The sequence below is a fragment of the Cavia porcellus genome, unplaced genomic scaffold (assembly GCF_034190915.1).
Source record: "Cavia porcellus strain 051 isolate PalLab524CR breed Dunkin Hartley unplaced genomic scaffold, mCavPor4.1 scaffold_32, whole genome shotgun sequence".
Lineage (NCBI taxonomy): Eukaryota > Metazoa > Chordata > Mammalia > Rodentia > Caviidae > Cavia > Cavia porcellus.
Window position 1 is genome coordinate 20,058,868 of NW_026947515.1, and position 27,803 is coordinate 20,086,670.

General features: G+C 45.0%; 1 protein-coding gene across 1 annotated transcript; it reads right to left on the reverse strand.

Moving 5' to 3' along the window:
- Positions 1–3,255: 3,255 nt before the first annotated feature.
- Positions 3,256–27,803, reverse strand: Alkbh5 (alkB homolog 5, RNA demethylase). Its single transcript, XM_003465900.5, has 4 exons — positions 25,901–27,803; positions 17,055–17,135; positions 6,155–6,310; positions 3,256–4,940 (listed from the first exon to the last, which is right to left on the reverse strand). The coding sequence occupies exons 1-4, from the start codon at positions 26,668–26,670 to the stop codon at positions 4,763–4,765; spliced, it is 1,185 nt and encodes a 394-aa protein (XP_003465948.1). The 5' UTR covers positions 26,671–27,803; the 3' UTR covers positions 3,256–4,762.

The window sequence follows — 27,803 nt, forward strand, 5'->3', positions numbered from 1 at the left end:
GCTGGTCAAGTGAAGATATGCTTATAGCCACCAGAAGCTGTCAGAGGCAAGGAACAGGGATTTTCCACTAGAACATCCAGAGGGAGCTTGGCCCTGTCCATGCCTTGACTTCAGTCTATTTTTTTTTTTTTTATGGTGCCAGGGATTGAATTTATAACCTTGTGTTTGCCAGGCAGGCACTGATGCCTCTGAGCTAAATCCCTAGCCCCTTGACTTCTGTCTAGTAAGAAGGGATTTTGGCTTTCTTACTCCAGAAGTGTAAGAATAAATTTATTGTTTTAAGCCACCAAGTTTGTGATAATTTGTTTTCGTAGCCACAGGAAACTGATACAATCTGGGTCAAAATAAACCTTTCCTGCAAGAGAAGCAAAAAAGAGAAAGAGAAAGCAAGAGAGACAGAGACAGAGAGACAGAGACAGAGACAGAGGGGAGGAAAATGGGTACAGCAGGTAAGATGCATTTCTTTTTTTTTTTTTTTGCATAGAAATTGAACATCTAGGTAAGATGCATTTCTTGTACACTGTAGTAGGATGCCACAGTGTGATCAAAAAATACAGGAATTTTTTTTTTTTTTGTACCAGGTATTGAACTCAGGACCTCACACTTACCAGGCAAGTGCTTGAGCCACTGAACTAAATCCCCAGCTCATTTTTTTAAAATTAAGTAAAAGACACATTGCCATTAATCTCCCTCAAAATATGTTCCCCACTCTCACACACTTACTGTACGTGTATAATGAGAACTGAACTGCCACTGAGCCACACCCCTGGCCTCAAACACCACCCCACTGTTCTTGCCACTTCCTGAAGCAGCTCGGGAAGTCATCTTCCAGGTTTTTAGTTGCATTTCCATGGCTACCACAATGTCTTCAATTCACATTTACACCATTTATAGTCATTTTTACTTCAGGGAAGAGCCAGAAGTCGCAAGGTACCAGATACGATGCATAAGGCCGATGAAGACACCCTCATGTTTTCATGAATCTGCCTTTCTGAGAGATGGCATGCCACAGCTACACTCTCCATGTTCTTGATCACATCTCAAAAACATGAAAGCACTTCTAGACCTGCTTTGGAAAGCAGCAAGGATGATGGGTAAGTGGAATTAAACAAGACAGAACATTTTGAGGGAGATTAATAGCCAGGTATCTTTTTTTTTTTAATCGGTACCAGGGATTGAACTCACGACTGCCTGCTTGCAAGGCAGGCACTTATGCTGCTGAGCTAAATCCCCAGCCCCGCAAAGTTATCTTTTACTGTAAAATTTTGAGTTAAAATCAGCTCTTGTATAGCCACAGGTAGATGACAAATATCAGACTTTACCAAAAAAATCAAGGAAAGCATTTTGTGAAGAAAAACTGGCTTTACGAAATTTACAATAAATAGTACTGACATACTAGAAGAGGCAAGAGGATCACAAGTTCAAATCCAGTCAAGGGAACTTGGTAAGATGCTCTCAAAACAGCTAGAGATAAAGCTCAGTGCAAAGGTCCTGGGTTCAATCCCTGGTATTGCAAAAAGAAAAAAATCACCGCACACCTGTATATTCTAATTTATGCACTCTTCTGTTATATCAATACAGTATATACTACCCTTAGATGTACAAAGTTATTATACAGCAGGTCTTGAATCTCTAGTGCTGAGTTTGGTAATACTCATTTTTTAAATGAACAAATGATTTATTTTCAGCTACTCCACTTCTTTGGGCTCTAGACTTCCTTTCCACATACCAGGCTTGGCAGAATGAAATGGAATTCTCCATGGGCAGGGCTGGTACCAGCTGTTGCTGGATCGCCTGCTATGTATGAGAACAGGCTGGGGATGAGGACTGATAGAAGTCAGCACTGGCATGGTGATGAGGACAGCCAGGTTCAAAGAGTCAGGTGTGGACCTCTGGGAGCCTGCTCAGGATTAGCACCTCACACAGACAGAAGTCAGAAAGCTACTGTTCCAGTCCAGAGACTGAAGTCGGGGAGATGGCAAGAACTCTGGAGTCAAAGCCCCTTCTGCATGGTGAAGGACCTCTTTCACCCAAGGGCTGGGAAAAGCCAACCTCTACACAAGAAAGTGTCCCTCCTAATTTTCATCTTTTCGCAGAGCTCCATCCCACGCCCCTGGAATCAGGGGCCCAGGCATGGGTGGAAATACTCACCTCTGTCATGAACAATCTGCACGTTCAGCAAGTCACTTCCCTTAGCTCCAGCATGTCTTCTCCAGGTCACCCAGGATCTGCTGTACTCAGTTCGGTGCTGCCCCTGCAGGTTCACGTGGCAGACCAGAGGCCCTGTACTAGTTCTCACACCAGTTTTCTGGTTGTTTTTGTGGATTTTTTTTTTTTCAAACTCATGACTGCATGCTTGCCAGGCAGGCACTTATGCCTCTGGGCTAAATCCTTGGCCCTTTGTGGATTTTTTGGAGACAGGGTCTCGCTATGTAGTGCTAGCTAGCCTCAAACTCACGGCGATCCTCTTGCCTCAGCCTCTTGAGCGCTGGGATTACAGGAATGAAACACCACGCCAGGCTCTGGCACTAGTTTCACACTGAGCTCTGGCTAGCCACCTGCTTCCTCTGGATTCTCTTCTGTTACCACACCTGGGCAGTTATGTGGTTTGTTCAGGTCCCACAACAGGAATTTGGTCAAGCTAACTGGCTCTGAGCAGTGAAATGCAGTGAGGGAACTCCTAGGCTGAAGCTCTTGACCAGGCCCTGGGAGCCAGGTCAGGGACGAGGGAGACAAAATCTCTCTGGGTCCCAGTTTCAGCCCACCTAAAAATGCCTCCGTTATGCCTTTGTCCGTTTATTGTACCGTATTTGGCATATAGGGCCCAGGAGAGTTTCTCGTACTAGTGGGGTTTCAGTGAGAGCATGGCTCACACACAGTGGAAGCTTGAAAATTTATTACTAAGATCACACATACACCCTTACAAAAGCTGGCTTCTCCCTGCCTTGGTTCAGGCTGCCTCTCTCTTAGTGGAAGGTGTGCAAGCTTTCTATGACCTACCAGGGAGTGCGTGGCTCCTGGACACTATGGTTAATGAAGGCTATTTTCCTTGGAGAAGAAAGAGGTCAGTGGGCAGAGAACAAGTTCACCTTCAATCATCAAGAGGTTGAGTGTCAGTGATCAGTTGCCTCCCCTGGAGTCCTGGCGGGCAGTGAGCATCACTTTCCCAAACTCAAGTGCTTAAGGTTTTATAAAATAAAGGGATCAAGCAAGCACCAAAAGCAAACTTTCTCTTACAGCAATATCAGACAACTGTTTCAAAATATATTAGATTTGGTTTTTATTGTAGAGCACACATATCAGGGCAAAGTGCTGCACACACAACTACAAATCATTTTTGGGAAAAAAGCTGTAAAAAAAATAAAACTGCAACTGCTTTAGTTATGCAGTCCCAAATTGAGGAATTCACACTGGCAAAGGAGTTCTGGCCCCAGAGAAGAGCTTCTTGATGGTGGCTGCCCCAGATTTCTGTAGCCTCTGAGGTCTCAGGCTGGAGACTACGCAAAGCCCTCTAGACTGGTGCTGGTGGCCTGGTTGCCAGGAAGGCCTGTGTTTTTGACAGGCCCCAGTCCTGACCAGACTAGCAAGATGACATTCCTAATTGAATCTAGATCAGTAAGACTTTGCAGCCTTCTAAAATCTGAGTAGACAGAAACTGCCAACACTTCACCTTTTTTTCCTTTGTTATTTTTTTAGAAGCCCCTTCCTGAACACCCATGCCCCTGAGGCAGAGAAGGCACCAACCTAGTCTGTAGGCCTGAGCTCTGGCCTTGGATGCATGCTGCAGGCAAACAGAGGCAGTGACACCTTCTTAGAAGGGTGACACAGGGACGAGGTCTAAGCTGGCCAATGAAGGGGAAAGGAAAAGGAGAAAGCCAAGAGGTCAAAGGAAAAAATAACTCAAAAAGAAAATAAAAACCCTACCATACACCACAATGATTTCCCACACCCCAAATGCTAGACTTGGAAGGACATCAGTCCCTCTAGCTAGAAACAACTCCTAAAATGACCCAACATGGCAAGTCTAACTTCCGTATAATCCCACGCATGTGCTTGAAAGGAGCGACCCAGCAGAGAGGTGTACTCTTGGCAAGAGAAGTCAGGACACCATGCTAGCCCCTGGCAGTCCAAGAATGTGCGGAGGAAGCCCAGAGGGCTTAGCACTAGCTTTCCGGTGGCAGGGACTAGGATTGTTTAAGCCCTCCACCCCTGCCAACCCAGACAGATCTGCCACAGGAAGAAAAGAAGGTATCTGCATGAGCTTCCAGAGGATGGAGAATAGGTGAGAGGTGGGAAAGCTGCCCCATGAAGAGCAGGCCTGGTTCCAGGAAACCTCAACCAAGGGCAGACATCAGTGGAGGAAAAGGGGCAGGCAGGAAACTGAACTTTGTTTAGAACACTGCAAAGATTTATGTTTAAAGCAAAAATGAAAATTTCTTAACTGAAACATTTTGTTGCTTTTAAATAAACCCAGCCCCACTTGAAAATGGCTGGCCCCCACACCTTGACTGGCTACTCCAGCACAAGCCTCTGCCCCCAACAAACACCAACAGCCTTTCCAGGAAGAAACCCAAGAACACAAGAACCTAGGTCAATTCCAGGGCAATTCTGTTCTTCAGCCTTAATGGGCAATGAATCAGGGAAAATATATGTAAGATCAAAAACAAAATGAACAAAAAACCTTCAAAAACCGAAACAAAAAAGGAGGGGCAGCTATGTGAGGAGAAGCCAGAGTCCCCAGGAGGCGGTGAGTAGGCAGGCCTCAGTGCCTCCTCATCTTCACCTTTCGGGCAGGGCTGCCTGCTGCCTCCGAGCAGTCCTCTGTAGACTCGTAGGACTTGCGCCAGTAGTTCTCAGAGCTGAAGCTGCCCCTACGCCGGTGGGTGGGCAGCAGCACTGAGCGTCGGTTCTCTTCCTTGTCCATCTCCAGGATCCGGGGCCTCCAAGGAAAAGGGGAGAAGGGATGTTATCTGAGGGATTAGCAGGAGGGGGCCTGACCTCATCACCTCTGTGCCTGGTCTCAGATGAGACGGCATCTCAGTGATTCTGGCCGAAAGCACTGACACTGAAGGTTCCTGGTCACTAAGTGTCAGTGGCCACTCCTCCTTCTACAAGCATCTCCCAGTCACTCTGTGGGGTCTGCCTGCCTCTGAGTCTCGTGCCCAAGACCCTACCAAGTTTGCTGGGCCAACAGAGGAGTTCCTCTCTCAGCCTCAAGACCCTTGCAAGTTCTGCCATCTACCTCAGTGTCCCAACTCTCCCTTAACTCTTCGTTGCTCACCAAGCCAAAACAGCCCCTGAAGCCACCAAGCTTTTTCTGTTTTACAGCTTCAGCCCATAAAGTTCTTCCTGTCTAAAATGCCTTCCTCATCCTTCTGCTCTCATTTAAAAATTACTCTCCCTAACCTTTCTCAAGTGGGCCCCAGGTCACTTCTCAGTGCCAAAATACCCTCATAACACCTAAGTATAAGCCTGTTGGTGTGTGCTCAGGTGGAACTAAATCAGGGAAGTCATAGAAAGGCCATGACACACTGTCATATGTCAGAGTGCTCTGAGGATACAGGCAGCTGGCCATGAGTTGGGTAGGAAAGCCATGATTATAAAGGAACAAGACATAAGATTTTGGAAGGGTGAGCTTCCTCAGGTTCCTAACCAACCTACCACTTAGGCTTTTCTACTGACTCTACCCTGTATCCAGGCTGTCATGGAGTTACTCTGCCTCCTGATCCCAGCACGGGGGCAGGGCAGGGAACCCCAAGAAATACTAAGCTACATCCCTAACCCTTTTTATTTTTTAGATTTTTCTGAGGTAAGGTCTTGCTATATATAGTCTGGCCTGGTCTTCAGCTCCCAATTCTCCTGCCTTCGCCTCCTAGATACCAGGATTATTGGCTACCACACTCTGCTCCTTATTTTTTTAGGCAAGATCTCACTAAACAGCTCATGCTGGCCTTGACCTTATCTTCCTCTTCACTTTTTTTTTTTTTTTTTTTATCGGTACCGGGGATTGAACTCACGACCGCCTGTTTACGAGGCAGGTGCTTATGCTTGCTGAGCTAAATCCCCAGCCCTTTCTTCTTCTCTCTTAGGAGCAGCTAAGATTACAGGCACACGTCACCATGCCCAGGTTTTGTTGCAGTTCTTAGCTGAGTACCTGTGGGCAGCATCAGGATCTGCCTTGCGATGGGACCGCTTGGGCTTCAAAGCAGGGTCCCTGTTGTTTCCTGATAGGCGATCTGAAGCATAGCTGGGTGGCAAAATAGAGCTGCTCAGGGACTTTGTTTCCAGCCGAGGCGCATCTAATCTTGTCCTGCAAAGGAAACACATACATGGGTCATAAACAGTCCTCTGGTAAGGACACACACAGGCCCCTTCAAACCAATTCTCCCTCTAGCCAGGCCAAGTGGAAGTCAGCTAGGTCTGTAAGCCAGCACTCTCTGCTTTGTGCCTCAGCCTTCTTGGGGTTCAACTAGAGATTGGTTTGGCTGACCTCCAAAGACCATCTTTCTCAAGGATAAATCTAGGAGCAGAGAAGAGAACACACTTCTGTTTGAGACTTCCAACAACAAGGACCTGGTATCATAGAGAATGGATGCCACAGCTTGCACTCAGCTGCAAGAGGCAATTCTACCTCGCTCCACTTGGGCCCAGCAGGTCCCTAAAAGTAATTACTCTACTTGCACAGAACTCACGGCCCCAGTGGTGGGCGCTCATACTTCCAACAGGTACTGTCAACCTTCCCTGAAATACAAACACAGGAATACCCCCTTCTCAAAAGTGTGTAGAGGGGCTAAAGAGAAATAGAACCAGAGAAGATCCACTTTCTCATACAGCTTCAGGAACATAAAAGCTAACTGGCAGAGCCAAGAGGTAGGAGGAACCTAGGTTCACTCCAAAATCATGAGCTTGGAGATAACAGAGGTATTCTGAAAGCAAAGTCCCTGGCCAGCACTAAGTGCTTCTTTCAAGAAGCACATCACTAAGTAGAGGCAAGACTTGCAAGTATAGACAAAGAAGAGAGCGATGGAGGAACTGGACAGAGATGCTCAGCGCAGTGATCTGAGTTCCTTATAAAGCTAGACCAAGAGGAGTATAGCCTTTGAAATCTCAAGGAAACCCTGAGGTTTCATGTGGTACAGAGAAAGAAGGCTGCCAAGTCAGGTAGGTGGAAAAAGAAGGCAGAAGAGGGGTCTGGGTAGCACTGGGAGTGATGGTGGGCACTGCAGATGGCCCTGAAGGTATCTTTTTTAGAGATTGCTGAACACAAAGTAGTAACTAACTCAATTCTGAGCAAGTAGGAGTGATCACCAGAGTAGATAAAGCTTTATAAAAATTGAGGGGAAGAAAGCAGACAGGAAATCCAAGAGCTGCATGTGATCCTCACAGCTCCCCACTTTCCTCACAGCTACTACCACCACTGTCACTCTCCATTGTCTGGCCTGCTGTAAACAGATGGGGAAAACTGGGTGAGGAGGTGATAGGTCAATATCCTGGAAGTCATGGGAGAAAAGGTTTAAGCTTAGGTGAGACTTCAAGCCTGACAGGCAGAAATCACTGTAAACTTTGGTAGGATCTTTTTCTGGAGGCTGGCAGAGCAGATATCCTTGCCCCTTAGCTTTGGGCTCAGAGAAGGGAAGTCCTGAGGGGCCCAGATCCCGGACTGGCCCATCCCTTTCAGCCTCCATTTTGGGCTGCTCCAGGATGAGGGAAGCAGGACCTAGCATCAAGATTCTTTCCCGAGTGCCAACCCTGCCCCCCAACCCCTCCACAGTCCAGGCTAGTCATGATCTTCCTTTGGGTCTCACTTTCTCCACCTAAGCAAAAAAGAGAAATGTGGCTGGCTTTAAGGCTTCATTTCATTTTTGAGGGTCTAGGAATCAGACAAGTTATCTTTTTCAAGGCTAGAGTTTTTGAGTAGCTGTACTGGGCAATGACTAGACATAAGGATATAAATTAAGAGTGTATGAGCCCTCTGGCTTTCTAGGCTTCATACTCCTGAACTCAAGAGGTCCAGGTGGCAGAGCTCAGACCCAATGAGATATGAACCATTAAACTTGACTACAGAAACTTGCACCCTTATCAAACAAAGCCCCTCTTCTGGGACCCACACAGCTAAGATTCTACAGGTGCCAGGAAGCCTGGGTGCCCTCCAAGTCTCCATGAAACCTTAGTAGGGCACCAACAGAAGTGGTGGAGATGAAGTCAGAGCAAAGCTACAGTTAGATTTCAAGACAAGAGCCCATCATGAAGTTATGCAGCTTAATTTAAAAACGTGGCCTTGATAAGTGTCAGCCAATTCCCATGCTGCAGGCTGGGTCCCTCAGGGTTTAACACAGCATGCCACAATTAACAGTCAGGAGGTAAACTTTCAATTTTTTTTGGTGTTGTTCTTTTCTTTTTTAAACAGGGTTTCACTATACAGTTTAGGCTGGCCTTGAACTTGCAGTGATCTTTCTGCCTTGGTTTCCCAAGTGCAGAGATTACAGACACATGACACCATGCCTGGCCAGGAGGTGAAATTATTATTTGGGGGCAGTGTGCTCAGGACCTCGCACTTGCCAGGCAGGCGCTTTGCTACTGAGCTATATCTCTGACCCGTAGAGGGTGAAATTCTAATAAGGTCTGGACTAGGCCTCCTTGGTGGCAAAAGGAATGCACATGTGTCTTAGAGAGTTGAGCCACATATGAGTAGTGAGGGTTACCTCAATCACCTTCAGGTACACTTCTCTAGAAAGTCTTATTTTTCCAGTTCCTGGTTCAGTTGCTCAACGTGTGCTTTTCCCCAAAGGACCAGAGGGTAAGAGCCTCCACTAATTGTATTCCTGGCACTAATAATAAAGAGTCTAGAACACAGCAGTCTTGGTTGTTGGAACCCCAGGTGCTTCTCTCCCAGTTTCGAACCACTCTGAGCTAGGTCCTACTTGACTGAAACCTGGAGTCACTTTATATGGTTAAATGGGAGACTTAAGAAACAAGTTTTATTACTGTTATTCTGAGGCTGGGTCTCATGAGGCATAGGCTGGGCTCAAATTTGTGTAATTTCTTTCTTTTTTTTTGGTACTAGGAATCAAACTCAGGATCTTGTGCTTACCAGGCAAGCGCTTATGCTGCAGAGCCACATTCCCAGCCCTGGCCTAATTTGTAATCCTCTTGTCTCATCTTCTTGAGTGCCAGGATTATGATGCATCACCAAGCCTGGCAGGAATATATGTCTCATAAGCAGAATCACCACAGTCCTAGTTGGTCTCTTGGAAACCAGCTAGAAGATCCTCAGGGCCTAGAATCCATCTTCTGAGGATGAATATGTGCACTGGTCCTCTACACTTCCCTGCTTACCAGCCTCTCACCTTACTTTTTTGCTTGGCTAGAAGTTTTTAGTCCAAAGCCCCTTCTACCAAGCCAGTCCTGGACCCTCCCACCAAGATGGGTTTAACTTTTTTGTTTTTGGGGGATTGAACACAGGGGTGCTCTACAACTGAGCTACATCCCCATCCTTTTTATCTTTTGAAACAGTATCTTGCTAAACTCCCCAGATTGACCTTGAATTTATCATACTTCTGCCTCAGCTTCCCATGTAGCTGGGAGTACAGGCACATGACATCAGTGTGATAGCGTCTAATTTTTTGGTTTTCCTTTTGGTAAGTCCCCTGGGGATACAATCTGTATTCTTCTACCATTGCTCCTTCAACTTTTGGTTGTAATGGCATATAAACATAGGAAAACTCAAAGGAGTACTAAGTTTTCTGTGTTACCTATCTCAAGTGCCTTGTAGATACTGTAATGTTTCCAAGTCAGAAATCTTTGCTAAAAGATCATTTCAAGCAGCTCATTTTCTGCCTGAACTCTTTCCAAAGAAAATTAACACCTCCTACTTTCAGAATTAATGTGTGGATGTTTGGCAGCTAGTAGCGTCCTCCAGGAGGCAAGGCAGGAGGGTAGTGCATACCAGGAAATCATGGGAAACACTGATCTCCCATTTCCCATGAACTGCCTTACCTGTAAGTTGATCAGTCTTTTAGTCATCTAACTAGCAATTTAAAACTTTCACAGTTGAGCCGGGCATAGTGGTGTGTACCTACTATTCCAGCACGTGGGAGGCTGAGGCAAAGGACTGCTATGAGTTTGAGCCCTGCATGGGCTGTTTAGTAAGTTGAAGGTCAACTTGAGCTACATAGCCAGATCCAGTCGCTAAATAAATAAATAAATAAATAAAACAAAACACAACTTTAACTCTAAAAAGCTTAGGTCCAATCTGCCAGGGATACCAATGATTACAAAATGATGTACATGGGTAAATGTGCTCTGGGTGGACTGGGAGACAGCAACATTCAGGAACACTGGCAGGTGTGTAGCACCTCAGTATGCAGCTGATGCTTTGTGTCATTCTATAAAGTAGCCTCCTTGATAATTAAAACTCGGATTCTTTGGGGGTAGAGGTGAGAAAGCCCTTTCATATCTGATCTCGTTCTTTTTTATACCAGAAATTGAACTTAGGACCTCACCCTTACCAGGCAGGTGCTGCACTGCTAAGTCATAATCCTGCCCCTCTCCCTTTTTTTTTGAAACAGGGTTTCACTCTGCAGTTCAGGATGGCCTTGAACTCACTTTGTAGCCCAGGCTAGACTTGAACTCATAGCAATCCTCCTTCCTCGGCCTCCTAAGTGCTGGTATTACAGGTGTGTACTACTGTATCTGGCTTGAACCCGTTTTGTTTTTGTGTGTGTGTTTTTGAAACAAAGGTGTCTCATTATGCAGTTTAGACTGGACTTGAGCTCTCTTTTTAGCCGAGGTTGGTCTCTAACTTGCAAATGACTCTCCTGCTTCATACTCCCAAGTGCTGGGATTATAAGAGTGTGCCACCACACTCTACATTGACCCCCAATTTTTAAAATTTATTCCACTCCAATGACAACACTGGGGGAGAGGGACAAGAGGTACTCCATTGTGCGGACTACAAGACCAGTACATGGAGATGCAGTTCAAAATCTCACTCAGCTATTAAACTGTGACCTAGGCTGTGGGGGAAAAGGAACCCTTCTCCACTACTGGTGGAAGTGTAGACTGGCACAACCACTGTGGAAATCAAGCGTGGAGATTACTCAAAAAGCTATGACTAGAGTTCCCATTCTACCCAGCTATTTCCCTCCTGGGTATTGGCCTAAAAGAACTAAAAACATCATACCACAGCAATATATGTGAACCCTTGTTCATAGCAGCACAATTTATAATAGCCAGATCTTAGAAACGACCTAAATGACCACTGCCTGAGGAAAAAAAAAAGATGTAGTATTTTTATACAATGGAGTACTACTCAGCCACGAAGAAGGACAAACTGGAAACTTTTATAGGTAAATGGATGTAACTTCTAAGTGAAATAAATCACACATGGATGTGTAAATGTCATATTGTTTCACTAGTGAGAAGCTGTAAGAAACAGTAAGTGTGTGTGTATATACACACATAAAAGATAGTTATACTACTGATTTCTGAGTTCACTGAAGAGAATGATTTGTGCTGGTACTGTTCAGACAATTGAATTGCAGCTGTCTCATTACCCCAACTGTAGTGTTTTGTTTTGTTTTTTTTTCTTTTTCTCTTTTTATCGGTAGCGGGGATCAAACTCACGACCGCCTACTTGCAAGGCAGGTGCTTATGCCGCTGAACTAAATCCCCAGCCCCAACTGTAGTGTTTTGAAATTGTTTTTTTCTCTTTGAAATAAAATGGATTTGAAAAAAATAAAAATAAGTTGTGACCGCAAACATTACACATTAGACCTTGAGGATTATACTCTCTAAAGGTTACTTCTAGCCTCATAGCAAGAAACAAGTGTACCCCATATATGAAGACTAGCATCACCCGTGTTCAGCAGAGTTACATTTCTGTTTAATTATAAAGCACTTGGTAACTGTCTATTCATTTCCTTCTATAAGGCCCTGAGAAAGACCTTGCCAGCTCTGACTGACTTACACTCATGCCAGATCCCCTTGGTGTCCCTCAGCAGCCTGTGCAATCTATTTTTTGGGCAGTGCTGGGGATGGAAACAGTGTCTCACACATACTAAGTATATACCATACCACACCACTGAGCTACTGGGGCAGTCTTTTTTGGTGGTAACTGGGATTGATTCCAGAGCCTTTATGCTATACTGCATCCCTAGCCCTTTTTAATTTTTTAAAGACACAGTCTTGCCAAATTGCTCAATTACCCAGCTGGAGATTAATCTTGCAATCACCCTGCCTCAGCCTCCCACAGTGCTGGGATTACAGACATGTGCCAATATTCCTACCTAAAATCTGTGCAATCTTTATGTGAACTTAGTGGGAAACAGGACTGGCTCTAACCCAGCAGCAAGGTTCAAAGCCAACTCTACCCACTAGAACATGGCCTCTCTAGATCTCCAATCAGCCAGGAACCCCTTAGCTATCTTGTTAATCTTTAGGCAGTGCCTCAATGCCCAAGAAAAGGTGTCCCCTTTTTCAATTTGTCACATCTTGCCCTTTCCCAAGACAAGCCCCTACAGTTACTCTATGTTCTTCATGGGCCTAAGTCATTATTCACATGCTTACCAATGCCTCCTCTGGGCTGAGCTGCCTGTTAAGACACTAGATGAATCTCTCTGTTCCCACAAAACATGAATTTGGAAACTCAGGATGCCAAGTATATGGGTATGACAATCTAAACAGAGATATGCTGAGAGGGCTACAGGAGTGTGCTTCCTGCATGTCAAAGTGGTCAGTATCTGATAAATGAAGGATGGCCAGGTTGACCAATTTTTATCATGTATGTTCACTGGAGGGTGGGGGTGTGGATCAAAAGATGAACATGACAGAGGGGAAGCTATTCTGAATGCAGGTTACACTACCCAGCATACAAATACATGGGCTATATTGGGAGTTGCAGGTACTTTAAGGTATATGTGAACTGTAGATGAAGGGCAAAACCGAAGAGAAGAGCTGGGCACTTGCATTTTATTTTGCAGTCAACAGAGATGTCTATGTATCTCTGTAGATTTCTTGGGTTGGCTCCTTACATCTGGACATTTCTTCAGCTCAGCTGCATGGAGAACTGGGAGCATCCACTCACTCCTTGTCAGTCCCCAGTATCAAAGCTCTGTGCTTCTATCCTCTAGTGTAGGACACCATCTGGCCCATTTAAGTCAAAAGTTGAAGAGCCTTGGGGGCTGGAGATTTAGCTCAGCGGCATAAGTGCCTGCCTTACAAGTAGGCAGTTGTGAGTTCGATCCCTGGTACCGATAAAAAGGAAAAAGACAAAAAAAAAAAAAGTTGAAGAGCCTTGGTCACCCACAATAGCCATTCTCCAGGTCAGACCATGGACGGGGCACAGTTGGCCAAGTAGTTTCTAGGACAGATGATTAACAGTGTAGATCCCTAGTTGTTTTGAGGAGCAAAGCTAACTCAGCTAGCTACACAGTTAACTACGGGAACCACCATTCAAGAGGAATAAAGTATCTCATAGACTGAATAATGCTCTAGCTGTGGCCACCTCAATTTGGGCTGCCAAAGATTTCACCAAGATTAGCTATTCTGAGAGGTTAGGGGATAACATGTGGGAAATCTCCTTGATTCTACATAAAACCCAAGAAACTGCTCTCTAGATTCCTAGCCTATATAGGCCACTCATTCCTTGCTGCATTTAGGGGCACCAAGTATTGTCTAAAGAAGATGCGTCAAAAAGGAAGCTGCTCTCTCAATTTATTTATTTCCGGCACACACACACACACACAAAGGAAAAGATACCTGTAAGAATCCTTCCAGTGATTAGTTCTGGAAATACTCTTCAGTCAGAAGAGAGGACCTGCCATACTGACTCAACTTCCTACATCTGCCCAGGGCACTGCCTGCACCACAGAACTGTCCCTCAGGTTTGGATCACAGCCAGACTACCCTAGTTAAACACAGACCCAAAGTTTTGACTTGATGAAGCAGCAAAACTATGCCAAAGACACATCAGTACCAACTTATTCTGAAACTGTGGGTCCAAAGAGCAAAACAGCAGTTACTAAAATTTTTTAATTTCATCTTTTTGACAATACATTAAGCCAGGCACGGTACAAGTACTGGTAGTTTCTACACTCAGAGGTCGAGGCAGAGGCAGGAGTTCAAGACCAGAACTGGGAAACATAGTGAAGACTCCATCTCAAAAAAAAAGGTAACCTGATAAAACAAATACAACAAAGACTAACATTTCCCAATGGCCAAAGGTGAAACAACTTTAATATAAAATAAATATCCATCAGTCCATACTGATATAAACAGATGACTAAACAAATAGAAGAGAATACACATCTATGCAGAAAAACCCAATTCACATAGATACTTGCCATTAAGAAGATGGAACTAAGCTGGGTGTGGTGACACACATCTGTAATCCCAGCACCTGGGAGGCTGAGGCAGGAGGATCATTGAGAGTTCAAGACCAGCTTGGGCTACAAAGTGAGCTCCAAGGCCAGCGTGAACAGCACAGTGAGACCCTATCTCAAAAAGACAAAAAAAGGAAAAAGGAAAAAAAAAGGTGGAACCAATTCTTCACTTTTCTCTCTTTTTTCTTGTTTTCTTTTTTTGAGTTACTGGGGATTGACCGAGGGAAGCTCTGAGCTATAACCCCAAGCCTTTTTATTTTTTTCAATTTTGAGACAAGAACTTGCAGTCCTTCTAACATCACCATCAGCTCCTCATTTTGTTGTTTTGTTTTGTGGTTTGGGCATATTTTTAAAGAGAGAATATCTTGCTATGGTGCCCAGGCTAACCTCAAACTCCTGAACTCCAGAAATCCCCTGCCTCAGCCTCCCATACACCTGGAACCAATAGTGTGTACCATGGTGCCTGGCTTCCACCCCCTTCAAATGTGGGCTGCGCATGATAGAGGAAAAACAGTTACTTTATACATCAAACTCTGAAACACTGCATCAGAAAGGTGTTCAATGTGAATCATCAACATCAATGGTGTCAAGTCATATTAATAATATATATTTTGGTATGTGGTAAAAATGGCACTTTACTTTTGTGATTTTCCTCCTCCCAAATATAACCTTAGTCCAATCTTGAAAAAAATAAGACAAATTCCAATTGAGAGTCACACTATACTTGACCAGTCAGTATCAAGGATAAGTCAAGTCTCTCAGACTGCGGTAGCAAATGCCTATTATCCAGCAGTTTGGGAGGAGAAGGCAGGAGGATCATAAGTTTGATTCTTGCCTAGGAAACTTACCAACTTGGAGGGATCTTATTTCATATTAAAAAAAAAAAAAAAAAAAAGACAGGAGGATGGTGGCTAGGGATGTGATTCACTGTGAAGGCCCTGTGTTCAAACCCCAGTGCCACTAAGAGGAGGAAAACAAAAAACAACTGCAAGTGTGAAAAACTGCCACAGCCAAAAGGAACCTAAAGTGTAATACCACACATATCTTCAAACAATAAAAGAACACTAAGAAAAAAACTAAGTAAATCTAAAAGTATGAACTTGTTATTGTTTTCTATTTTTTTTTTTAAGGTAATTTCTTTCTTTCTTTCTTTTTTTTTTTTTGGTACTGGGGACCAAACTCACAACCTCACACTTGCCAGGTGAGCACGTATGCTTCTGAGCTAAATCCTTGGCCCTTTGTTTTCCATATTCTTCTCTTTTTTTTTTTTTAATTTTGCAGTACTGTGGATAGAATCCAGGGACTCACACATAAACCACCAAACTACATCCTAGGCTCTCACAGGTTTCTTTCTTTTTTTTTTTTTTTTGAACTCTCATAGGTTTCTTGACCATAAAAATACCACACAAATATAAGCTAGTAGCAATAGAGAAAAAGTAATATAAGGTACATGGGAATGTTACAGTATTATCACAATTTTCTACAAGTCTAAAACTATTCTAAGAATAAAGCTTAAATTTTAAAGGAAAGAGTAAGTGGTGGCAAATGGGCCTGGATTTAAATCCCACTACAAAACAATCACAACAAAGAGAGAAAATGAAAGAGAAAGAAAAAGAGGGATGAGGAAGGGAAAGAAATGAAGACAAGTTTTACATACTTAAACCAAGTAGAGATCTACATATTGCCCCCATCTTACTGGGGCTAGAACCTAAGGCTCACACAAGCGAGGCAAGCACTCTACCTTGAGCTATACACTTACATATACCAGCCCCTACACAGTAGTATTGCTCTCTGAGTGACTTCTATGAGACCCTGGACAATCACTGATTTTCTCGGTGACTCCCTTCAATAGCAAGGCTGGTCTTCCTTAGACCCAACATCTGTGTGACAGGAGCTAACAAATTTTAGTCTGCTCAACAAAGAAATGCTCAGGCTTACTGAACTGAGATGTATCTCTGAATTTCCAACAGCGAGGGAGACAGTCATGGACAAAGTCAATGGAACACTGCACCCTAACCTCCCACCCTCATTTCCTCCCCTTACTCCCTGCTCCTCCTTAGAAGTGAAAACCCTGGCATTTTAAAAGCAGGCTGTTAAGGCACAGTCTAAAAATAATCACTGAGAGCACACGAGACAAATCAGAAATGAGGTAAGGAAAAGAAGCTGGGGTAGGGTTGGGAAAAGTCGTTTCCAAATCTAGTTTCAGACTATGCCCGTAAATACCAGAAGCCTGAGCTTTTGGTTCAGTCTTAACTTCACAGCTGAAAAGCAAAAAAATTTAAAAAAAACAAAAAACAAAAAACAAATTTTTAAAAAGCGAAAGAAAAAAAAATTTTTATTTTCTGATGAAAAAAAAAAAACCAAAACAGCTTTATTTTCACAGAATGCAAATAAAAAGTGCACTTATATAGCCTTCTGCTCTATCAGAATCTACCTTGCCATGCCACACTAGTAAATAAGTATGATTTTATTTTCTTGAAACAGAGTCTCACTATGTAGACCAAGGCTGGTCTTGAGTTGCTGGGAATCCTCCTGCCTTAGCCTCCAGAGTGCTGGGATTATAGGCATGGGCTATCACACCTGGTCAGAGAAGTGAGGTTTAAGTGACCCTAATGCACATCTTCAGACAGACATGTAACCAAGGAATAAGGTACTAGACACCTGGGTACTTACTTCCTGAGGATGATGACTGCTCGGCGTTCTTTGATGTCCTGAGGCCGTATGCAGTGAGTGATTTCATCAGCAGCATATCCACTGGAAAGAAGCACAGTACACATCACCATAAAGAGTTGACAAACAAAGCTGTTAGTGTGTAAGAACATGGGCCAGGTCCTGTGGTTGCCCTCTGTTACTAACAAGGTGTAAGAATCTACACGGAAGGGATATACCATGTTAAGCTCTAGGAAGTAGTTGCCTATGTCACTCAACTAACATGATACAAAGGAGACCCAAGGGTCTCTCAAGGCAGAGCCCGAAGTAGGATTCACTCTGCACAGGCCAGGAGTCTTCTTTCAGAGTTCCTAGAGCTAAAGTTAGAGTCCCAGCTTAGATTTTCAGCACAGCAATAAATAGTGAGCTCTCAAGAGGGTACACTATTAAGAGGATTTGGAGGCAACTGGAGGGACTTGGAGGAAATCTCAGTGAGGAGGCACAGAAATATCCTCCATTTCTCCCCACCCTTTAGCATGCAGAGGAAGCCAAGGTAGCCAATGATAGCACTGAGTCATCAGGGAGAACTAAGACTGCCATGTTCTAGAAGAATTTATCTACTTGGGAAAAACCTTTCAAAAGCCTCTGCTAGGGAGGGTCAAAATCTGAAGACAGCTGTGTTTGGAATATTTTAAGAATTTCCATCATAGTTAAATTTCTATTTATTTTCAACAAGTGACATGGTTTTAAAAACTGCTCATAGGCCAGTGAACATGGGTAAATGACTGTCCTCTTCTCAGCTAGCACTTTTCTGATTTGAAAATCTGAAAACAACTCCTGAGCCCCTCACATACTTTTCCTGGGAGCATGGCACCCAAAAGACATCCTTCACCGAGTCCACAGATCTACACAGCTAGAAACTCACTCAGCTACAGGCCAGAAGATCCCTAGTTTCTCAGCTTCCCCACTTGCTCAGGACTCCTGGCTGCCCATAGACCACAAACCTTTCTCTCTTGATTACTGATCAGTTCCTTCTCAATGGTAGCTCTACAGACACATGCTTAAGTGTCACCAACACCACAGGTCTGGCTGGGAAAAATTCCTTAATATGGGCAGGCTGGCTCAGTTATGGGCAAGAACTGGATGCAAGAGCCACTAAGAAATAAAATGCCGAGCTGCCACCTATAATTCCAGCTACTTGGGAAGTTGAAGCAGTAAGATAAAAAATTCTAGGCTTACAAAATTTAAAATGGGCTGGAGATACAGTTCAATGGTGCAGTGCTTGTCCAGCATGTCTGAAGCCCTGGGTTCAATCCGCAGTACCACAAAGATATGGGGGGAGGGAGACAAGACTGGTAACAGTGGAGTGGGTTACAGCAAGGAGGAGAATAACAAGAAAGAGAACCAAACATGGTAGTATATATCCCCTATTCCCAGCACTTAGGAGGGAAAGGCAGGAGGATCAAGAGTTCCAGGCCTGCCTGGGCTACAAACCAACTACAAGCCTGCCAGGACTGTATAGCATGAAAAAAACTCAAACCCAAGTAAAACCAGAAGTTCAAGACCAAAACAAAGAAACAATCAAGATCAACCCCTAGAAGGAAACACTACTGACTTGGAAATGTGACTTAGGCCATGCTGGTGATATAACAATAAATCTTTATCATATAGATTTCCCATGCCCACAGCTGCTCCTAGGTCAGGGTTCTTCAGAGATTTCTTATGAACACCAGCCTGACATCCACAGTTAAATCAATTTAAACAATACTAATTAAAGAGCTTTAAAAAAACATTACTGTGACTCTGGGAACGTTAAAGGATATGAAAATTACAGCAAAAAGAACTTGCTAACTTCATTTAACTTTTGCACCTAATCAGAGAACTTTCTCAAATAACATCTATTAATATTTGTGTCAACTCACAGAAGGTACTATATAGGAATTATGCAGTAGAAGAGATTTGTGTTTATACCAAACCTCTGTCACCTACCAAACCTTTTGTTACCTATTAGTTTTTCACCTCAGATATAACACATGCTAAGGCTAAACCTCAATTTCATCTGTAGTGAGCAGGACAGTAGGTTTGTAGGTGTTCATTTTGTTATTAAATTCTGTAACTTTGTATTCATTATATTTATTTTTTGAGACAGGGTCTCACTATGTAGTTCAGGCTGCCCTTGAACTTGCTTATGTAGCTCAGATTGGCCCCAAACTCATGGTGATCCTCTTGCTTCAGCCTCACAAGCACTGGATTACACGTGTGTGCCATCATGCCCAGCTATATTCATTTTATTACCACCAACATTTTAAAATTCAGACATCACCTCCTCTCAAGCAAAAATCACAGAATCGTAGTTATATGACTCACATGGTTAAACTCTCCTGAAAAAGTACAGTGACAGCCTTACTTGTAGGACTGTTTTGGATAATGTAGGTGCCTGGCACCGTGCTACCACTGGCAAGAACTTAATACAGGCAGAGGATCCTTCACCAATCCTGGGCAAGCCAGAGACTTGGATTCAGCACCTGCCAAGGAGACATGATCTAGAGCCTTCTGCAGGGATCTGTCAGATCTGCAGGGATCTGTCAGTAGGACCTCTCCCGGACCCCATTTCCAGGGCTCTCATTCCACATTCTTGCACTCCACATGCTGAATGAAAGCCTAGGTTGCAAGACAGTCCATAAGCTGTATACAAAGAGGGCTTCCGAAAAAAGCTGAGTCCAAAGGCACATTTCTAAGTCCTGTAACTGCAGTGTTAGCTACAGGCAATGTTTCCTGCTGTTGGCAAGACTTACCAATCTGTTTTACTTGGCAATGGGCATGACCAAGGGCCATGACTTATTTCCAACAAGGAACCACTTCTCTTAATGCATTTCTGGAACAAATCCAGATGTTCATCAAAGCTTGACTGTCCCCATCCCCTAAAGGGCCAGGTACTCGCCCTCAGCCCAAGACTCAGTAGAACTAGTGTGGAGATAGGGCTGCACAGACCCAAGGTTCATTATTTTCCACAACTACCTAGCAGTTTTCACAGCCCAAGGACCATCTTTGGTGTATTGGGTTCCTCTACCAGTACTCAAAATCATTATCCACAGAAGCTCTCCTGGCCAAATCTCAACAGAAGGTACCCAGCAGAGATCCAGAAGATTGCTACTTATTGCTAAGAAACTCACCTACTCTGAGAAAGTTCTAGCCAGCCAGCTTGAAACTTTATACACCCTGGGTCCAGCCCTACCACTCACAAGAGAAGTTGCAGCCTGCCCTGCTTTTTTGTTTTCACAGGGAAATGAGTGCAGGAAATACTCTGTGCAGTCCAGACTGCCTGCTCCCTGCCCAAGCTGTATCCCAGGCAGCAACCATTAGTATTAAGAGTCACTGAGTATAGTTTTGTCACCCACTAGTCTTATACCTCAGAGTGACTTTTCAGGGAACTGACAGATGTATCTTCTTTTCTGGGAACTTTTCTCAGAATTCTCAGACTGGATTTCTCCTACAATGTTCAATGATACTCTCCCAGGTATAATTACATACTAATGACACCATTATATCTGGCCTAAGGAAATTGTGTCTTCCCTATAAGACAAAACACTTTAAAGATCTTAAACTCTGCAGTGAACAAAAAATAAGGTGTATATTAAAGCTGAACTATACTACTTGGACGTCGCGGTTTGTACATTTGCAAAAAGACAATAAGCTCTTCCTGAGGATCAGTCTGAAAAATAATGTGTAAGAAACTAAGGTTATACATTTGGGGATGGTCTTGGAGACTACACTGCTGAGGTACATTTCCAACATGGTCACTATGCCTCATCTACTGTACGTCCTACTTAGTCCATAGCAAAGCATAGACAGAAGGTCTGGCCAAAATCACTACCCAGTGAGTCTCCCTTATCACAGATAAACATGTAAGACTGAGAAGCTTAGGCACTTGGGAGGTAGCAGGCAGGCCACCTGGACACAGAGGTAGGTCTGTGAACTCAGGCTCAAGTTTTTTTGCTAGTCTCAAGCCTCCAAAAAGACATACAGCTTAACTTCACAAGCCCTGCAGCTTTTTGAATCCAGGTTAACCTGCTGCATCCCTATTGTGCACATATCAACCTCCAAATAGGAGCTAAGCACAAAAAAAACCCTCATTCTTGAGAACTGTTTAAACTTGAAACACTCAGTAGTGTGACAGAGATTCAACCTTCTATAATGACTATGGCATCACTGATCTCATTTTGCAGAAGAAGAAAACGGAGGTCCACACAGCAATTTGCCCAGAATTTAAAGAGCTAAAGTGGGCATGCTGGAACCACCACCAAGTTTGCTATCAAAGTCTTAGGTTTGTGGCAGTGATGGTATTATGTGTTGAGTGAGGGTGGAGGTGGGGCAGGGGCAATGAAAGATTAGGTAATGAAATGAGGATGGAAACTCAATCTATGTTTCTTGATAGCAGGGTCAAATCTTTCCTGTAAGACTTCTTGGCCTCACTGAACAACACATGCAAACAACCAGGCATACAAAAGAGGTTTACAGAAATAACCTTATGCTCTGAGAACATATACTGCATCTCGGTGATGGTCATACACCAACTGCCCAGTCAGCCAATCCTGAATCTGTATGGCTTATTTATTCTGTTTGCTTATTATTCTTAAGATTGTGACTTTCCTCTGCTGCCCTCTATCCCCTTATGAGACCTAGCAGCACCAAGGGCAGTCACCCTGATGGCCAAAAGCCCTGCCTGAAGAGTGCAAAGCCCATGGAAATAAAAGATTCTATACAAGAGATGTGGCCCAGGGCCTATCTGCTCTACTTTCCCAACTATTTTAAACGAGAAAGCCAAATTTTGCTTTCAACAAGCTGCAGAAGATCAGCTCTTAACCCAAAACTGACAGGTGTCCACTCCACCCAGTACTGACTGTTCACTGGAAGAGTCAAAGCCTGAGCTCACCAGTATGTACACCAGGGCTGATTCCAGTAGTCATTTCCTGATGGATGGCTGAACCTTAGGTCGCTGGGTAGGTGGTGACCACAGACTACACAGCAGTGATTAAAAAGGTGGCAGCAAGTAAACGATTAGTCTTGAAGCAATTATTCTAATTAATTCAACTAAAGTGTTTTTATTTTTAGAGACAGGGTCTCACTATGTAGCCCAGGGTGGCCTCACCTTGTGGTTATCCTCCTGTTTCAGCCTCCTGAGTGCTGGGATTACAAGCATGTGCCACCACATCCTGCTTGAAATTTTTTAATCCACTCCACTCAGGGACAGGAGAAGGAATGTACAATGAACTGATATGAAAAGGAGGTGAAAGGTATTTCCCTAGAGAACAGCATAAAAAGGAGGCCACTGAGGCTCAAAAGAGGAAGGAAGGTTGCTGGAGATTTTGCTCAGCAGCATATGTGCCTGCCTGGCAAGCACAAGGTCGTGAGTTTGATCCCTGGTACGAAAAGCAAAAAAAAAAGAGGAAAGTTATTAAAAACTGACAGCTGGGTTTGAAAAGAAGTGTAAAACACTCTCAAAAAGTTCTGTGAACCTTGCTAAATGGCAAGATTTAGGCACTGCTGTGTCAATGTTTGCCACACATCAACATCCACACTGACTGCTATTAAGATACTAAGTTAAAGTCCTGCCACCTTGCCCTCAATTACAGACACCATTACCACTAACAACTGGTCTCTATCGGATGACAATTGCTAGAATCCCTCCAAGCAGGCAGAACACCAGTCTTTTATCAGCCCCTCCCTTGTAATCTAGGCTTTACTATTTATCACCTCTAAGCTGGGATCTCTACCACAAAGTGAGAGAAAGCCCCACCTCTCTTACTAGCTTACACTCAGAATATTTAAGGAGCACTAACAGGCAGGTATTCATCTACCTCCATACCAAGTAAGCTCAGTGTCTAAGTTAGCAGGTACTATATGATTTAAATTAGTGAAAGTGTCTAAAACCCTATACCAGTGGCTCTCAACTGGTGGTGACTCTGCCATTCCAAATCACATTCTCAGTGATGGCAATGTCTAGAGACATTTCTGGTTATCAGAAAAAGTGCTACTAGAGGGCCCGGAATTTAGCTCAGTGGTATAGCGCCTGCCTGGCAAGCATGAGGTCTTAAGTTCCATTTCCAGTCTCCTCCCCCACCCCAAAAGCACTACTAGAATCCAGTAGAGGCCTAGGATGCTGCTAAATTTTCTACATGGCATAAACAGCTAATACAACAAGGCCTAATGTTAACAGCAACACTGTTGAAAAGAGTTAATTCGGAGCTTCACCAGAGTTTAATAATGAACTCCATCTGGCTCAAAGCAGCACTGGTCCCTTCCCCTTACCTACCCTGATACTCGCTGCCAATAACCTGTAGTGTATCCTCCCCTCACCTTCCTTTTCTAGTCACCCTTCAAGTTCCAGTTTCTATCCTTCCCAAAACTTCTAATATTCCTGAGGGGATAAAGTGTTCCTTCACAATGTTCCTGCAGTTATCTTCCTGGGCTGTGACTATCTACTGGCCTGAACTCTCTACCAACTAAAAATCCATGTTTCAGGATCCACCAAATCTCTAGCCCCTTCCCCATTAAGACAGCAGGGACTCATTAAATGGTTAGATACGAAGGTAAGCACCCATTTAACTACCCTGTGCCAGGCTCTATATTAAGACACCAAATCACTTTAATTCTAATAGGCTTCAGACGTTGGTAACATCACCACTCTATGGGTAAGAAAGCCAGCTCTGAGAACACCCACAAGACTCAAAAGCAAATGAGAACACAGCCTGATTCAAAGCCTGGGGCAGCACTTTTCAAGACACAGCTAGGCCTCCTACACAACCAAATCTGAGTCCAAGAAGGGTTGGATGGGACTGAGAAAGCTTTAAGACTTTACTATTCTAAGGAAAAGATGAAGAGAATTTTCCTAATGATGCAATCCTATTGCTGATCACTAACAGACCTACTTATTAAGATTTTGAAACTTCTGCTCTTCAATCCAGAGCTGTCATTGTGTTGGGGAAAGGAGTTGTTTTTGTTTTGTTTTGTTTTGTCTTTTTTGAGAGGGGGTCTCGATATGCAGTTCAGGCTGGCCTTGAGCTCATTTTGTAGCCCAGCCTGGTCTCAAACTCACAACAGTCCTCCCACTTCAGCCTCCTGAGTGGGAAGGGAGTTTTAAGACTCACAAACTAAGTAAACAAACAAACAAAAGTCACAAAGTATCTTGAGATCTCCCCATTACGTACCAGATCACTGCCAGAACTTTTGAAAACTAACTTAAGGGTACAAGCATATATATGAAATAGCCTATTAAGAGGCCAAATAGTTCTGTTGTAAGGTTCTTTTACCACTAAAAGCTTTACAACAGAAAATCAGACCACCAAGCTGCCTGACTTACATTGCAAGCTCCTTAGGAGGATTTACCCGGGAAATCCTACATTACAAGGTTTGCCAAAACAACCGTCTGAAAACAACATGCAGATCTGAGACATTTAGGGGTCCAAATGACAAGCATGCATCTGACAGGTAGTCCTTTAGGAGTCAACGTACTGCTTTAGAGAGTGTCTTCCCAGACTTTCCAGGCATAAGACCTCAGACATAAGGGGCTGGGAATTTAGCTCAGTGGCATAAGCATCTGCCTTGCAAGTGTGTGTTCATGAGTTCGATTCCCGGTATCGATGAAAAAGACAAAAAAAAAAAAAAAAAAAGACCTCAGACATCTCAAGGCTCTGGTGCCATCCCTAACATGAAAACAGTTATGGCTGTTCAACTTAGATGAGAGAGATGACCTATTCCCATGATATCAAGAGAGGTCCTAGGACCTTGCTTCTCCCAACTGCGGCATATGGCACTAACTGCACTTTAGAGGTTAAGCCGCTCACAACAAAATCCCAGTTTGTCCAGATCCTGTATTTCATTTTAGTCAACCACACAGTTCTAAACAACTGTAGTCTAGATCTCCTAAGAGATTTTAAAGATTACTGAAATACACTACTAGATTTACCTATTCCAGAGCTGGAAAAAAGCAGCTTCATAGAAACAAAAGTTGTTCCTGCAGCCAATCTTCCCTGGGGGCCAAGGCTGAGCTGATTCTCATAGGATCTGAAGCACCAAATATACCAAGAGCCTAAGATCTGCTGCTCAAAGAACCGAAAGGCCATGATCAAGAAGCCAGCTGCAATACATTGTTTTATTCCATCACAGTAACAGGTAACATGTTCTTGCAATGGACAGTTGGATTTGTCTGCAACTAAGAGAGGAAAATTTTAAGAGTGTGCAGCACTTTCTTCCTGGCCCATTAAATTGCTTGAAAATCATTTCCTCTCCTACAAGCGAGCAGAGAACCTGTATCAATTAAATATTCTCAAGGGCCTCTGCCTATATTTCTCTGCTGAGGAATCTGCTAACATTATGTTAAGAATGTCAAAAACAGAGTAGGAAACTTTTAGAAAGTTCAACCTTTTTTTTTTTTTTTAAAGCATAGTCCAAATCCCAAAGTAATTTGCTAAAATCATAAAGAAAAGCCTTCTAACATCTTAGCCTTCTGGAAAGAACATTGTGGATTCTTAGTTGTGCCTGTGATAATATCAAACCTGCCTTCAGGTACAGAATTTTGTGTGGGTTCTCTTATTCTTGCTCTCTACAACCTACAAACGTTGCCTTTCCCTACAGAACTCCATGTCCTTTCCCCGACTTGTTCTCTTACTGTATGTATTTTTAAAACAGGCCTCTTTACTGCTATACATATTTTTAAAACAGGCCATTTTCTCTGCTTCCTACAACCAAGAAACAGAAGGATGGGTCTGAACCAAAAAAGCATGAACTCCTATTGGCTGCTGCCTCTTGGACCCGGGTGCATAAGTTAGGCAGCAGCGTGCAGGGCAGTCCCCTCCTCCCAGGTGGGTTACCTGAGCACAGTCACGCTCCCCCTGCGCACAGGCAGGGAAAGCACAGGTTCTGACACCCGGATTGGCTTGAACTGGAATTTGCAGCCGAAGCACAGCGCAGAATCACTAAAGAAAGACACAGACACGATGGGGCGCTCAAATATGTGGATGGGGTCCACGTGAGAGACGATGCAGCCGCCTGGCTGGTAGTCGTTGATGACCGCACTATTGACGAAGCCCTCGGGAATGACGCGGTGTTCTACCAGCTTCTGGATTACCAGCTGGTGCACCCATTCGGGGATCTCGTCCACATCTCCCGGAGGGTACAGACGTTCCTGGCCAGGCCCGCGCTTCTGCAGCTGGGCGCCATACGTGTAGCCCTCACCGAAGAAGTACTTGTTGCGCAGCGGGGCCCGGTCCACTGTGTGCTCATTGTACAGGCCCTTCTCAGCGCGGGACACCACCTCGTCGATGCGGGCCTCTATCTTGGTGCACTCATCCTGACTGAACAGGCGTATCTGGCGGATGCCGCTCTTTACCTTGCGAGCCTCCTCCTCCTTCTGCAGCTGCTGCTCCTCATAATCGCTGCGCTCCGGGTCCGAGTCCTCCTGATACTTGCGCTTGGTCCCGGACAGCGGGTAAGGTTCAGCGGCGGCGGCAGCTGCGGCGGCGGCGGCCACAGCAGCGGCTGCCGCAGCCGCAGCCTCCCGGTTACCTGCCTTGTAGTTGTCTCGGGACGTCATGGACTTCAGCTTCTCACGCAGGTCCGTGTAGCCGCTGGCGGCCGCCATGCCCCCGCGAGACTACTCTAGGGTCCTCCAGGGCGGATAGAGCGCCAGGGCATGGCTCTCAGGGGACGTGCCCCGGGGCCCCCGGAGAGAAGGGGGTCCTCAGAGCCAGACCCCCATCCGAAGCCTGGCGGAGGGAGGCGACGGACCGGTCGCGGGGTCAGGCCTCAGGGGTGACGGGTCATGCAGCGGTGGCGAAAACGGGACTTCCTCCTCCACTTTCTCCGCGTCCCAGAGGGCAGGGGCGACAGCAGCACCTCATGCCGCGGAGGGCCGCTGAGTAGATTCGGCCCGACTCCCGGCCAGACCCTCAGACACCCGGCCCAGCCCGCACTTTAAAGCTCTCCTCACTACGTCACAGGCCGCCCGCCCGACGTCCGCCAGCGCCGCTCCTTAGCGGGCTCTTCGACGCGCAAGCGTAGTGTCGTCGGCCACCGCGGCTCAGTGCGCTGTGGGCATGCGCGTGCGTGCGGGCCAGGTCGGCATAAGGGCCAGCGCAAGCGCACAAGGGCACCACTGCATGTCCGCCGCCCCTCCCCCACTCGCTGAAGGGCTTTAAGGGAGAGCTCTCAAACAGCGACCTGCCTCCACGTCGCGCCGCCTCCAGGACCGAAGTGCTCCCTCCGCAGGAGTGCCCTCACGCTGTCAACACTGTTGCTATGCCGCGTCATAGCATCGTCCGAATGCCCTTAAATGTCTCAGTCCTAAACGCGCAATCTCCGAGGAACCGCCACAACCTAGACGGTCCTGTTACCGCCCACTTTGCGCTTCCACTTTTTTAATTGGGCCATCGGCCACGCACCGGGCCAGCCCAGCCTGGTGTTTCCACAACTTGATTGGGAAGTATGCTTGTCAATCAGGTAGTCTCCTTGGCTACTGCGTCCATCACTTAATTAGGTGCGGGGAGGAGGGCGGCGAGGACCCCAAAGAACGAATTGGTGGTTAAATGAGTGCCTGAATGGAGGCCACACCGCAGGAAATATCTTCAGGGCACCTAAAGAAACTTGTGACACTGGCGGAAACTTCTCAAACTGTAGGACCGAGAGCGTCGAGCCTAACTTTGAATCCAGAAGGCGACAGATCTAGAAGCTGGACCACCATCACCCCCTCCACTGCCACCTCCTCCACCGCATCTC